The 13,462-nt window shown below is 42.9% G+C and overlaps 1 protein-coding gene across 3 annotated transcripts in view; it reads left to right on the forward strand.

The window, feature by feature from the left end:
• The first annotated feature begins 317 nt into the window (after positions 1-317).
• Positions 318-13,462, forward strand: part of ercc6 (excision repair cross-complementation group 6) — a 55,271-nt gene continuing 42,126 nt past the window's right edge. The window contains exons 1-8 of one of the 3 annotated variants that reach the window (XM_064932012.1): positions 318-353; positions 1,315-1,532; positions 6,468-6,696; positions 6,877-6,997; positions 7,225-7,339; positions 11,627-11,796; positions 11,872-11,979; positions 12,128-12,570. In XM_064932012.1, coding sequence (XP_064788084.1) covers positions 1,325-1,532; positions 6,468-6,696; positions 6,877-6,997; positions 7,225-7,339; positions 11,627-11,796; positions 11,872-11,979; positions 12,128-12,570 — 1,394 coding nt within the window. In that variant the 5' untranslated portion in view covers positions 318-353; positions 1,315-1,324. The other 2 variants (XM_064932010.1, XM_064932011.1) reach the window with 2 other exon arrangements.

Genomic DNA, 13,462 nt, shown 5'->3' on the forward strand with positions numbered 1-13,462 from the left:
GAAGAAGTCTAAGACAATTGGAGTCACTGTGAATGCTGCTGAACGTTTTTTTGGGTCTTCATGATTTCACTGCTGAGGTGATGCAAGAAATCCTGTCGGTGAATGTAACATCATCACAGGCCCCTGAGCCTGTTTAGGGATGTATTTTGGAGTGGAATGTTATTGAAGAAGTGTGATGGGTTTTCTTAGTTGATGTGCTTTATTTTGTATGATGTCCTTTTCCCGAAATGTTTTTTTGTGTGTCTTATACAATACAGTGTCCAGCTGGTGGCGGTAGTGCACAATTACAATTGGATGACAACCGTCGTTAAACACCTATCGAAGAAGAAGAAACGCTGTTTCCACGCGGCATAGTAGGTGGTGGGATGTGTCATCGCCAATATACCATAGAAAATAAGTGTAGGTGGTGGTAATGCCACATTTATTGGATGTAAACCGCAGTTAACTTCATCGAAGAAGAAAAAAACAAATATTCTTAAAATTTTAAATTAAACCTATCTACAACGGTTAACCTTATGCCTAACCCCAAATTAAGACTAAAAAGCACATTTTTGTTTTCATACGTTTGTATAAAAAAAGTATACGATATAGCCCATTTTGACTTTGTGGCTGTGCTATCTAGTGGAAAGCATCACAATAGGAGTAGCCAGGTAGCTATGTTATGTAACTTGGCGATTTGTAAGTATCATAGCTAGGCTAAAGACATTAACATTACTTTTTGTATCTCGGTGTAATTGTAATGTAAGTGGTGAAATGGGCGAACTTTGAGACGTTATATCAGCCTCGTTTCATTGATCGAGACTAGACTATTTTCTGTCAACAATGCATTTGCTCTCGACAACGTTCCTTACACAACTGTCTAGCTAATTAGCTACTAGCTCGGGAATGTAACTAGTTAGTAAGGTTGCAACTTGTAGTTTCTAAATAAAACAAGAGTGAACTGCTAACGTTATTGATACTAGCTAGCAAACGTTACATAGCTAACTAACGTTAGTTAGCCAACTCTGCTAACGTTCAAATTATGAGTTTGTAATCTAGCTAACGTTAGCTATTGGACCTAATCTAGTAGAATAACTACAGCAGCAAAAGAGAGCTAAATTGATCATTTTCAAATCAAGTCATGACATATTCTATTTAGTTATCTAGCTGCTGGTAAGTGTGTAGTTTAGAGCTGAAATAGTCTCTGAACTGGATAGCCAGAGCTACAGATCAAAGAGCTATGTGTAATTTTGCGATCTGTTGACATCTCTTTCCCCGTGTGTATCTGTATTTGCACTGCAGTTGAATCAGATGGTTTTATCTTTCTGTCTCAAGATGCAACAGGATGCCAGTAGAAGATACCGAGAACCAGGTTCCTCTTATCCTCTCCAACCCGGCTAGTGCTGCTCTCACCCCGGGAGGAATGGAGGAGGATGGGGCCAACAGAGGAACTGCTGGATGCTCAATCTCCATCACTGGGACCAGCCAGGGGGACACTGAGCAGCCTGCAATGGCCTGCCCAGATAGCACTGGATCTGGGGAGGGCAGCAGTGGTAAGAAGATGGATAGTCTGGGTTCACAAACTCAAATCAAATGTTCCAGTGAAGCGCGTACTTACAAGCCCTTAACCAACAATGCCGTTTTAAGAAAAATAAGTGTTAAGTAAAAAAAAAAAAAAAAAAAAAGATAAGTGAAAAATAAATAAAGAACACAGTAAAATACCAAGCCCTTAACCAACAATGCCGTTTTTAAGAAAAATAAGTGTTAAGTAAAAAATAAAAAAAAAAAGATAAGTGAAAAATAAATAAAGAACAGCAGTAAAATACCAGTAGCGAGGCTATATACAAAACAGAGTCAAGTGAGGTAAAGGTAATATGTACATGTAGGTAAAGTGACTGCATAGATAATAACAGAGAGTAGTGAAGGTGTAAACTTGGCAGTAGAAAATCTTAACAGTATATTTGACCTCTCAGCTTCCCTATCAAATCTAAAAATCTCAAATAGAAAACCGAAGAAAATTAACAACAATGACAAATGGTTTGATGAAGAATGCAAAATTCTAAGAAAGAAATTGAGAAACCTGTCCAACCAAAAACATAGAGACCCGGAAAACCTGAGTCTACGCCTTCACTATGGTGACTAAAACAATACAGTACGGGAAGGAACAGCATGTCAGAAATCAGCTCAATGTAATTGAAGAATCCATAGACTCTAACCACTTCTGGGAAAATTGAGAAGAATTATCTATCCAAAATGGAGATATATGGGTAAACCACTTCTCCAATCTTTTTGGCTCTATAACAAAGAATAAAGAGACATGATCAAATACAGATCTTAGAATCAACTATTAAAGACTACCAGAACCCACTGGATTCTCCAATAACATTGAATGAGTTACAGGACAAAATAAAAACCCTCAAACCCAAAAAGGCCTGTGGTGTTGATGGTATCCTCAATGAAATGATCAAATATACAGACAACAAATTCCAATTGGCTATACTAAAACTCTTTAACATCATCCTTAGCTCTGGCATCTTCCCCAATATTTGGAACCAAGGACTGATCACCCCAATCCACAAAAATGGAGACAAATTTGACCCCAATAACTACCGTGGAATATGCGTCAACAGTAACCTTGGGAAAATCCTCTGCATTATCATTAACAGCAGACTCGTACACTTCCTCAATGAAAACAATGTACTGAGCAAATGTCAAATTGGCTTTACCAAATTACCGTACAACAGACCATGTATTCACCCTGCACACCTAATTGACAACCAAACAAACCAAAACAAAGGCAAAGTCTTCTCATGCTTTGTTGATTTCAAAAAAGCCTTCGACTCAATTTGGCATGAGGGTCTGCTATACAAACTGATGGAAAGTGGTGTTGGGGGTAAAACATACGACATCATAAAATCCATGTACACAAACAACAAGTGTGCGGTTAAAATTGGCAAAAAACACACACATTTCTTCACACAGGGTCGTGGGGTTAGACAGGGATGCAGCTTAAGCCCCACCCTCTTCAACATATATATCAACGAACTGGCGCGGGCACTAGAAAAGTCTGCAGCACCCGGCCTCACCCTACTAGAATCTGAAGTCAAATGTTTGCTGTTTGCTGATGATCTGGTGCTTCTGTCACCAACCAAGGAGGGCCTACAGCAGCACCTAGATCTTATGCACAGATTCTGTCAGACCTGGGCCCTGACAGTAAATCTCAGTAAGACCAAAATAATGGTGTTCCAAAAAAGGTCCAGTCACCAGGACCACAAATACAAATTCCATCTACATTCCACTGTTGCCCTAGAGCACACAAAAAACTATACATACCTTGGCCTAAACATCAGCTCCACAGGTAACTTCCACAAAGCTGTGAACGATCTGAGAGACAAGGCAAGAAGGGCATTCTATGCCATCAAAAGGAACATAAATTTCAACATACCAATTAGGATTTGGCTAAAAATACTTGAATCAGTCATAGAGCCCATTGCCCTTTATGGTTGTGAGGTCTGGGGTCCGCTCACCAACCAAGACTTCACAAAATGGGACAAACACCAAATTGAGACTCTGCACGCAGAATTCTGCAAAAATATCCTCAGTGTACAACGTAGAACACCAAATAATGCATGCAGAGCAGAATTAGGCCGATACCCACTAATTATCAAAATCCAGAAAAGAGCAGTTAAATTCTATAACCACCTAAAAGGAAGCGATTCCCAAACCTTCCACAACAAAGCCATCACCTACAGAGAGATGAACCTGGAGAAGAGTCCCTAAGCAAGCTGGTCCTGGGGCTCTGTTCACAAACACACCCTACAGAGCCCCATGACAGCAGCACAATTAGACCCAACCAAATCATGAGAAAACAAAAAGATAATTACTTGACACATTGGAAAGAATTAACAAAAAAACAGAGCAAACTAGAATGCTATTTGGCCCTACACAGAGAGTACACAGCGGCAGAATACCTGACCACTGTGACTGACCCAAAATTAAGGAAAGCTTTGACTATGTACAGACTCAGCGAGCATAGCCTTGCTATGAGAAAGGCCGCCGTAGGCAGACATGGCTCTCAAGGGAAGACAGGCTATGTGCTCACTGCCCACAAAATGAGGTGGAAACTGAGCTGCACTTCCTAACCTCCTGCCCAATGTATGACCATATTAGAGAGACATATTTCCCTCAGATTACACAGATCCACAAAGAATTCGAAAACAACAATTTTGAAAAACTCCCATATCTACTGGGTGAAATTCCACAGTGTGCCATCAGAGCAGCAAGATTTGTGACCTGTTGTTTGAAGAACACGCACCATTGTAAATACAACACATATCTATGCTTATTTATTTTATCTTGTGTCCTTTACCATTTGCACATTGTAAAAACACTGTATATATATATAATATGACATTTGTAATGTCTTTATTGTTTTGAAACTTCTGTATGTGTGATGTCTACTGTTAATTTTTATTGTTTATTTCACTTTATATATTATATACCTTACTTGCTTTGGCAATGTTAACATATGTTTCCCATGCCAATAAAGCCCCTTGAATTGAATTGAAATTGAGTAGTAGCAGCGTAAAAGGGGGGTACAAATAGTCTGGGTAGCCATTTGATCAGCTGTTAAGAGGCTTATGGCTTGATGGGATAAGCTGTTAAGAAGCCTTTTGGACCTAGACTTGGCGCTCCAGTACCGCTTGCCGTGTGGTAGCAGAGAGAACAGTCTATGACTAGGGTGGCTGGAGTCTTTGACAATTTTAGGGCCTTCCTCTGACACCTGTCCTGTATAGAGGTCCTGGATGGCAGGAAGCTTTTCCCCAGTGATGTACTGGGCTGTACGCACTACCCTCTAGTGCCTTGTGGTCGGAGGCAGAGCAGTTGGCATATCAGGCAGTGATGCAACCAGTCAGGATGCTCTTGATGGTGCAGCTATATAACTTTTTGAGGATCTGTGGACCAATGCCAAATCTTTTCAGTCTCCTGAGGGGAATAGGCATTATCGTGCCCTCTTCACGACTGTCTTGGTGTGTTTGGACCGTGTGTTTGGACCATGAGTTTGTTGGTGATGTGGACACCAATGAACTTGAAGCTCTCAACGTGCTCCACTATAACCCTGTCGACTAGAATGGGGGCGTACTTGATCTTCCTTTTCCTGTAGACCACAATCATCTCTTGTCTTGATCACATTGAGGGAGAGGTTGTTATCCTGGCACCACACGACCATGTCTCTGACCTCCTCCCTATATGCTGTCTCATCGGTGTCTGTGATCAGGCCTACCACTGTTGTGTCATCTGCAAACTTAATGATGGTGTTGGAGTCATACCTGGCCATGCAGTCATGAGTGAACAGAGAGTACACGAGGGGACTGAGCATGCACCCCTGAGGGGCCACTGTGCTGAGGATCAGTGTAGCAGATGTGTTGTAACCTACCCTTACCACCTGGGGCTGCCCATCAGGAAGTCCAGGATCCAGTTGCAGAGGGAGGTGTTTAAGTCCCAGGGTCCTTAGCTTAATGAGTTTTGAGGGCACTATGGTGTTGAATGTTGAGCTGCAGTCAACGAATAGCAATCTCACATAGGTGTTCCTTTTTTCCAGGTGGGAAAGTGCAGTGTGCAGTGCAATGGAGATTGCATCATCTGTGGATCTGTTGGGGTGGTATGCAAATTGAAGTTAGGTTAGTCTTCTTGGGTACATGGACTATGGTGGTCTGCTTGAAACATATTGGTATTACAGACTCCGTCAGGGTCGGTTTGAAAAGGTCAGTGAAGACACTTGCGAGTTGGTCAGCGCATGCTTGGAGTACACGTCCTGGTAATCTGTCTGGCCTTGTGAATGTTGACCTGTGTAAAGGTCTTACTCACGTCGGCTACGGAGAGCATGATCAAACAGTCTTCCGGAACAGCTGATGCTCTAATGCATGCTTCAGTGTTGCTTTTCTCGAAGCGAGCATAGAAGTAATTTAGCTCGTCTGGTAGGCTTGTGTCACTGGGCAGCTCGCCGCTGTGCTTCCCTTTGTAGTCTGTGAAACATAAGATATTACCATTTTTAATTGCCCGTTAGTAGGATATTTGTGATCGTAGCTCGTCTATTTTGTTATCCAAGTAAGTTGGCTAATAGGACTGATGGTAGAGACAGATTACATACTCGTCTGTCGGATCCTTATAAGGCACCCCGACCTACGTCCCCGATATCTGTCTCTTTCTCATGCGAATTATGGGGATTTGGGCCTTGTCGGGAGTCTGAAGTAAATCCTTCACGTCCGACTCGCTAGCACGAGGTGAGTAATCATTGTCCTGACATCTAGAAGCTATTTTCAGTTATTAGAGACGGTGGCAGAAACATGTACAAACAAGGGACAAGTTATAAAGTTATAAATAACAATTGGTTAGGAGAACGTGTGGAGACCTACGGTGCCATTCTATCATTACTCCTCTGTTGTTCTTAGTGACAGTGACTGTGTGTGTCTGTACTCTGTTCTTAGCCATTAAGAAGTCTGGAGCCCTGCTACACATTGACCGTCAGCTTATCCAGGCTGTGAGTGCCAGCTCCGGGGCTGCAGAGCTACAGGGTCTGGGTGTCGCCGTGTACGACCAGGATGTGTTGGAGCAGGGGGTCTTGCAGCAGGTGGACCAGGCCATACACGAAGCCAGCCAGGCTGCAGCCAAAGCCGAGGCAGAGAAGGAGTACCAGTCTGTACTAGACGATGTCAGGTATGGCCTTCGGCTAGGCTGGGTGACGGTTAATCTAGCTAAGTCTAAGGTTTAGAACTGGGTTGGTAGAGCAGTAGAGTACAGAAGAGGTGCTGGGGTATAATTGTAGTTGGAGCAGGTATCGGTCAGGCTGCACGTGTCAGTTCTGTACTAATGTATGTATGTGTGTGTGTGTTCCAGGTCATGTATGGCAGCTCTGAAGCATATTAATAAGATCATAGAGCAGCTGACTCCCTATGCTACTTCCAGTAAAGACATTAACAGGAAGATGGAGTCTGTCAGACGGCAGAAAGAGAACAAGGTGAGGAAAACTACTGTAAGGAATGCGGCTGTGCTATGCAAGCCGTGATCCACTGTTCTTCAATGGATTAGCTCTTGTTAAGTTTACTAGTGTCCGCTTGTTGCAGATCCTCTCGTGGACAGCACATTCTGTCTCCTGATTTGATGCTCCTCCTGTCCTTTTTAAATGATGATGGGGCTGGTTATGATGATGATGATGATATTGAAGATGAAGATGTCTCTCTGCAGGAGAAGCAATTGAAGAAGATCAGAGCAAAGCAGAGGAGACTACAGGCCATCCTGGGGGGAGAAGACACACTGAAGATAGAGGCTGAGCTACTGCTGGAGGACGATGTGGACGAAGGTGAGTTACTTCTCACTCGAGGGATCTTGATGGCCCTGTCCCATTCTTTGCACATTTGCTGTACTCTATGGTCTCTAAATTATTTTAAGAATGTGAAATGTTAGAATAATAGTAGAGAGAATGATTTATTTCAGCTTTTATTTATTTCATCACATTCCCAGTGAGTCAGGAGTTTACATGCACTCAATTAGTATTTGGTAGCATTGCCTTTAAATTGTTTATCTTGGGTCAAATGTTTCGGGTAGACTTCCACAAGCTTCCCACAATAAGTTGGGTGAATTTTGGCCCATTCATCCTGACAGAGCTGGTGTAACTGAGTCAGGTTTGTAAGGCCTCCTTTCTCTCACTCGCTTTTTTAGCTCTGCCTACACATTTTCTATAGGATTGAGGTTAGGGCTTTGTGATGCCCACTCCAGTACCTTGACTTTGTTGTCCTTAAGTCATTTTGCCACAACTTTGGAAGTATGCTTGAGGTCATTGTCCATTTGGAAGACCCATTTGTGGCCAAGCTTTAACTTCCTGACTGATATCTTGAGATGTTGCTTCAATATATCCACATAATTTTCCTCCCACATGATGCCATCTATTTTGAGAATTGCACCAGTCCCTTCTGCAGCAAAGCACCCCCACATCATGATGCTGCCACCCCCGTGCTTCACGGTTGGGATGGTGTCCTTCGGCTTGCAAGCCTCCCCCTTTTTCCTCGAAACATAACAATGGTCATTATGGTCAAACAGTTCTATTTTTGTTTCATCAGACCAGAGGACATTCCTCCAAAAAGTACAATCTTTGTCCCCATGTGCAGTTGCAAACCGTAGTCTGGCTTTTTTATTGCGGTTTTGGAGCAGTGGCTTCTTCCTTGCTGAGCGACCTTTCAGGTTGTGTCTATATATGACTCGTTTTACTGTGGATATAGATACTTTTGTACTTGTTTCCTCCAGCATCTTCACAAGGTCCTTTGCTGTTTGTTGTTCTGGGATTGATTTGCACTTTTCGCACCAAGTACATTCACCACTAGGAGACAGTCTCCTTCCTGGGCGGTATGACTGCTGCGTGGTCCCATGGTGTTTATACTTGCATCCTATTGTTTGTACAGATGAAGGTGGTACCTTCAGGAATTTGGAAATTGCTCCCAAGGATGAACCAGATTGGCTGCTTTCTTTTGATTATCCCATGATGTCGAGCAACGAGGCACTGAGTTGGAAGGGAAGGATGTATTTCAAGGTCTATCAGAAGCGTCTAAAGCTATGACACACTTTTCTGGATTTTTCCAAGCTGTTTAAAGGCACAGTCAATTTAGTGTATGTAAACTTCTGACTCACTAACAGACTTGCCAAAACTATAGTTTGTTAACAAGAAATGTGTGGAATGGTTGAAAACAAGTTTTAATGACTCCATCCTAAGTGTATGTAAACTTCCAACTTCAACTGTATGTGTATATATATTATTACCACAAGTTTGGACACCTACTCATTCATGGGTTTAGACATCAAAACTATGAAATAACACATATGGAATCATGTAACCAAAAAGTGTTCAATAAATCAAAACATATTTTATATTTGAGATTCTTCAAATTAGCAACCCTTTGCCTTGATGACACACTCTTGGCATTCTCTCAACCATTCTCTCAACAAGCTTCAGCTGGAATTCGTTTCCAACAGTCTTGAAGGAGTTCCCACATATGCTGAGCACTTGTTGGCTGCTTTTCCTTCACTCTGCGGTTCAACTCATCCCAAACCATGTCAATTGGGTTGAGGTCGGGTGATTGTGGAGGCCAGGTCATCTGATGCAGCACTCCATCACTCTCCTTGGTCAAATAGCCCTTACACTGCCTGGAGGTGTGTTGAGTCATTGTCCTGTTGAAAAACAAATGATAGTCCCACTAGGCGCAAACCAGATGGGATGGTGAATCACTGCAGAATGCTGTGGTACGCCATGCTGGTTAAGTGTACCTTGAATTCTAAATAAATCACACAGTGTCACCAGCAAAGCACCATCACACCACCTCCTCCATGCTTCACCGTTGGAACCACATGTGGAGGTCATCCATTCACCAACTCTGCGTCTCACAAAGACATGGCGGTTGGAACCAAAAATCGCAAATTTGGACTACAGATGAAAGGACAAATTTCCACCGGTCTAATGTCCATTGCTTGTGTTTCTTGGCCCAAGCAAGTGCCTTCTTCTTATTGGTGTCCTTTAGTAGTGGTTTCTTTGCAGCAATTTGACAATGAGTCGAGTGGCGCAGTGTTCTATTACACTGCTTCAGTGCAAGACGCGTCACTGCAGGACCTGGTTTGAATCCAGGCTGTGTCACATCCGGCCGTGATTGGGAGTCCCATAGGGCGGTGCACAATTGGTCCGGCATCGTTCGGCTTTCGCCGGGGTAGGCCGCCATTGTAAATACGAATTTGTTCTAAGCTGACTTGCCTAGTTAAATGAAATAAATAAATGTATGGCCTGATTCACGCAATCTCCTCTGAACAGTTGCTGTTGAGATGTTTGTTACTTGAACTCTGTGAAGCATTTTTTGGGGCTGCAATTTCTGAGGCTGGTAACTATTGAACTTAACTCTGGGTCTTCCTTTCCTGTGGCGGTCCTCATGAGAGCCAGTTTTATCATAGCGCTTGATGATGGTTTTTGCGACTGCATTTGAAGAAATTTTCTAAGTTATTGACATTTTCTGGATTTACTGACCTTCATGTCTTAAAGTAATGATGGACTGTCATTTCTCTTTGCTTATTTGAGTTGTTCTTGCCATAATGCCAAGAATGTGCAAAGCTGTCATCAATGCAAAGGGTGGCTACTTTAAAGAATCTCGTGTAAAATACATTTTGATTTGTTTACCACTTTTTGGTTACTACATGATTTCATGTGTTATTTCATTATTTCCCACAATTTAGAAAAAAAAATACAAATGAATGAAAAACCCTGAATAACTAGGTGTGTCCAAACGTTTGACTGCTACTCTATATATGGTGCATTTGGAAAGTTTTCAGACCGCTTCACTTTTCTCATATTTTATTATGTTATAGTCTTGTTCTAAAATGTATAAAATTAAGCAATAAAGTCGAAGGAATTGTCCGTTGAGGTTCCGAGACAGGATTTTGTCGAGGCACAGATCTGGGGAAGGGTACCAAAAATGTCAGCAGCATTTGAAGGTCCCCAAGAACACAGTGGCCACCATCATTCTTAAATGGAAGACGTTTGGAACCACCAAGACTCTTCCTAGTGCTGGCCGCCCGGCCAAACTGAGCAATTGGGGGAGAAGGGCCTTGGTCAGGGAGGTGACCAAGAACCCGTTGGTCACTCTGACAGAGCTCCAGAGTTCCTCTGTAGAGATGGGAGAACCTTCCAGAAGGACAACCATCTCTGCAACACTCCACCATTCAGGCCTTTATGGTTGAGTGGCCAGACGAAAGCCAGTTCTCAGTAAAAGGCACATTACAGCCCGCTTGGAGTTTGCCAAAAGACACCTAAGGACTCACAGCCATGAGAAACATGGGACTGGGAGACTAGTCAGGATCGAGGGACAGTTTAGCAGAGCAAAGTATAAGGAGATCCTTGATGAAAACCTGCTCCAGAGAGTTCAGGACCTCAGACTGGTGCAACGGTTCACCTTCCAACATGACAATGACTCTAAACACACAACCAAGACAAAGCAGGATGGCTGATAGTCCTTGAGTGGTCCAGCTAGAGTCTGGACTTGAACCCGATCAAACATCTCTGGAGAGACCTGAAAATCCCTGTGCAGTGACGCTCCCCAGCTTAAGAGGATCTGCAGAGAAGAATGGGAGAAAGACCAAAATACACAGTGCATTCAGAAAGTATTCAAACCCCTTGACTTTTTTCACATTTTGGTTCGTTACAGCTTTATTCTAAAATGGATTAAATTGCTATTTTCCCTCCCTGTGTAATGATCATGCTGTTTAATCAGCTTGTTGATATGTCACACCTTTTAGGTGGATGGATTATCTTGGCAATGGAGAAATGCTCACTAACAGGGATATAAACAAATTTGTGCACAACATTTGAGAGAAACAAGCTTTTTGTGCGTATGGAACATTTCTGGGATTTTTTTTATTTCAGGTCATGAAACATGGGACCATTTATATTTTTGTTCAGTGTATATATAATGGTGTGTATGGACAGTATATGAATAGAAAATGTGTGTACAGCAGTAGTTATAATAGGACGAGCCATGATTACAATACAGTATATACATATAATGTGGGTAAAACAGTATGTAAACATTAAAACATTTAACCTATTTTGTTTTAACAGAGCCCGGCCCATCTACTCTGGGCAGTATGCTGATGCCGGAACAGGAGACGGAGTGGGAGGAGCTAATCCGGACGGGTCACATGACACCGTTCGGAACAAGGGTCCCTCAGAAGGAGGATAAGAAGGAACCACGCAAGTTCATGCTGTCTGAAAACTCTGGCTTCGACGCTGTAGGTGGATAATTTTTTTTAATTGATTGGTTGATCGGTTGATAGGTTGATTGATTTGTTATTGTTATTGTTCAGTACTTGGCGGACCAAGCTAAGATGGCGGTGGACAGGAAGAGACCTGCACCCCTAAAGCAGAAGAAGAAGACTGCTGTGGGCAAGGAAGGGAAAAAGACCAATGAAGCGGTGGGTGATTGTGTGTGTGTGGAGATTTAGGTACCATTAATTCCTGAATCTGTGACTCTATGGCTACTTATGGTGAAAAGCATTATATCTTAATGCATTTCATGATTATTATTATGACTATGCTTATCATCATTCATACCATTACTAGGCTCTCCCCTCCTACTCTGTGGATAAGAAGCTCCAGAAGCGAATGCGTAAGCTGCAGAGGACCGCTCTGAAGGCCCACTCTAAGGCCCCGGCTAAGAGGGTCACGCCGATCCCCAAGCCCAGGACGAAGCTTCAAGCTGGGGGAGATGAGATGGACAGCGAGGGGTCTGAGTACCTCCCCAGTGATGAACTGATGGACCCCGAGAGAGAAGAGAGGGAGGACCGAGATGAGGGCTGGGGAGAGGAGGATGAGGTTGACTACTATGAGTTAAAGCCCTACAGGCAGAAGAGTGAAGAAAAGGGGGGGAAGAAGGGGAAAAGGAGAGAGCTTGACGAGGAGTATTACCCCGACAGCTCAGAGGAAGACAAGGGTTCAGGGAAAAAGGGAAAAGAGAAGATGAAGAAAGACGATGGAGATGTGGAGTTCTACAAACAGAGGATACGGTAAAAAAACATTCCTTCACAGAGCATATGATAAACACACACCTTCTATCTGTAAATTTACCTCATCAGCATCCAGGCTGCCAACACCAACTTTAGAACATTCCTATGAAAACGCATTCAAACATAGATGAGCAGGGCAGGGCAGTTTGTCCCATCTAAGTAACATAGGTAGTAGTGGAAAAACTGATGTTAAAGGTGTAGCCTAATCACTAGTAGGTTAGTCCTTACCTCTTAATTGCCCCCCCCCGTGGCATAGGTTAAATTAAATCAATTTAATTGAATTTCAAAGTAAATTCAAACTACAGGACTAACCTACCAGTGACTGGCTACACATTTAACATCAGTGTTATTGTAATGTAGGCCTAAGCATACCAAACATGCTCAATGAGTGACACTGGTGAGTATGCAGGCCATGGAAGAACTGGGACATTTTCACCTTCAGGAATTGTGTACAGATCCTTGTATCTCTGTGCATTCAAATTGCCAACGATAAAAAGCATTTGTGTTTGTGGTTCGTAGCTCATGCCTGCCCATACCATAACCCCACCACCACCATGGGGCACTCTGTTCACAACGTTGACATCCGCAAACCGCTCTCCCACATGATTCCATACACTTGGTCTGTGGTTGTGTGGCCAGTTGGACATACTGGCAAATTCTCTAAAACAACGTTGGGAGGTGGCGTATGGTAGAGAAATGAATATTACATTCTCTGGCAACAGCTCTGATGGACATTCCTGTAGTCAGTATGCCAATTTCACGCGCCCTCAACTTTAGTAATCTGTGGCGTTGTGTGACATACTGCACATTTTAGGGTGGCCTTTTATTGTCACTAGCACAAGGTGCACCTGTGTAATGACCATGCTGTTTAATCAGCTTCTTGATATGCCAC

This window comes from Oncorhynchus masou, chromosome 23, assembly GCF_036934945.1.
Source record: "Oncorhynchus masou masou isolate Uvic2021 chromosome 23, UVic_Omas_1.1, whole genome shotgun sequence".
In the NCBI taxonomy this organism is placed as follows: Eukaryota; Metazoa; Chordata; class Actinopteri; order Salmoniformes; family Salmonidae; genus Oncorhynchus; species Oncorhynchus masou.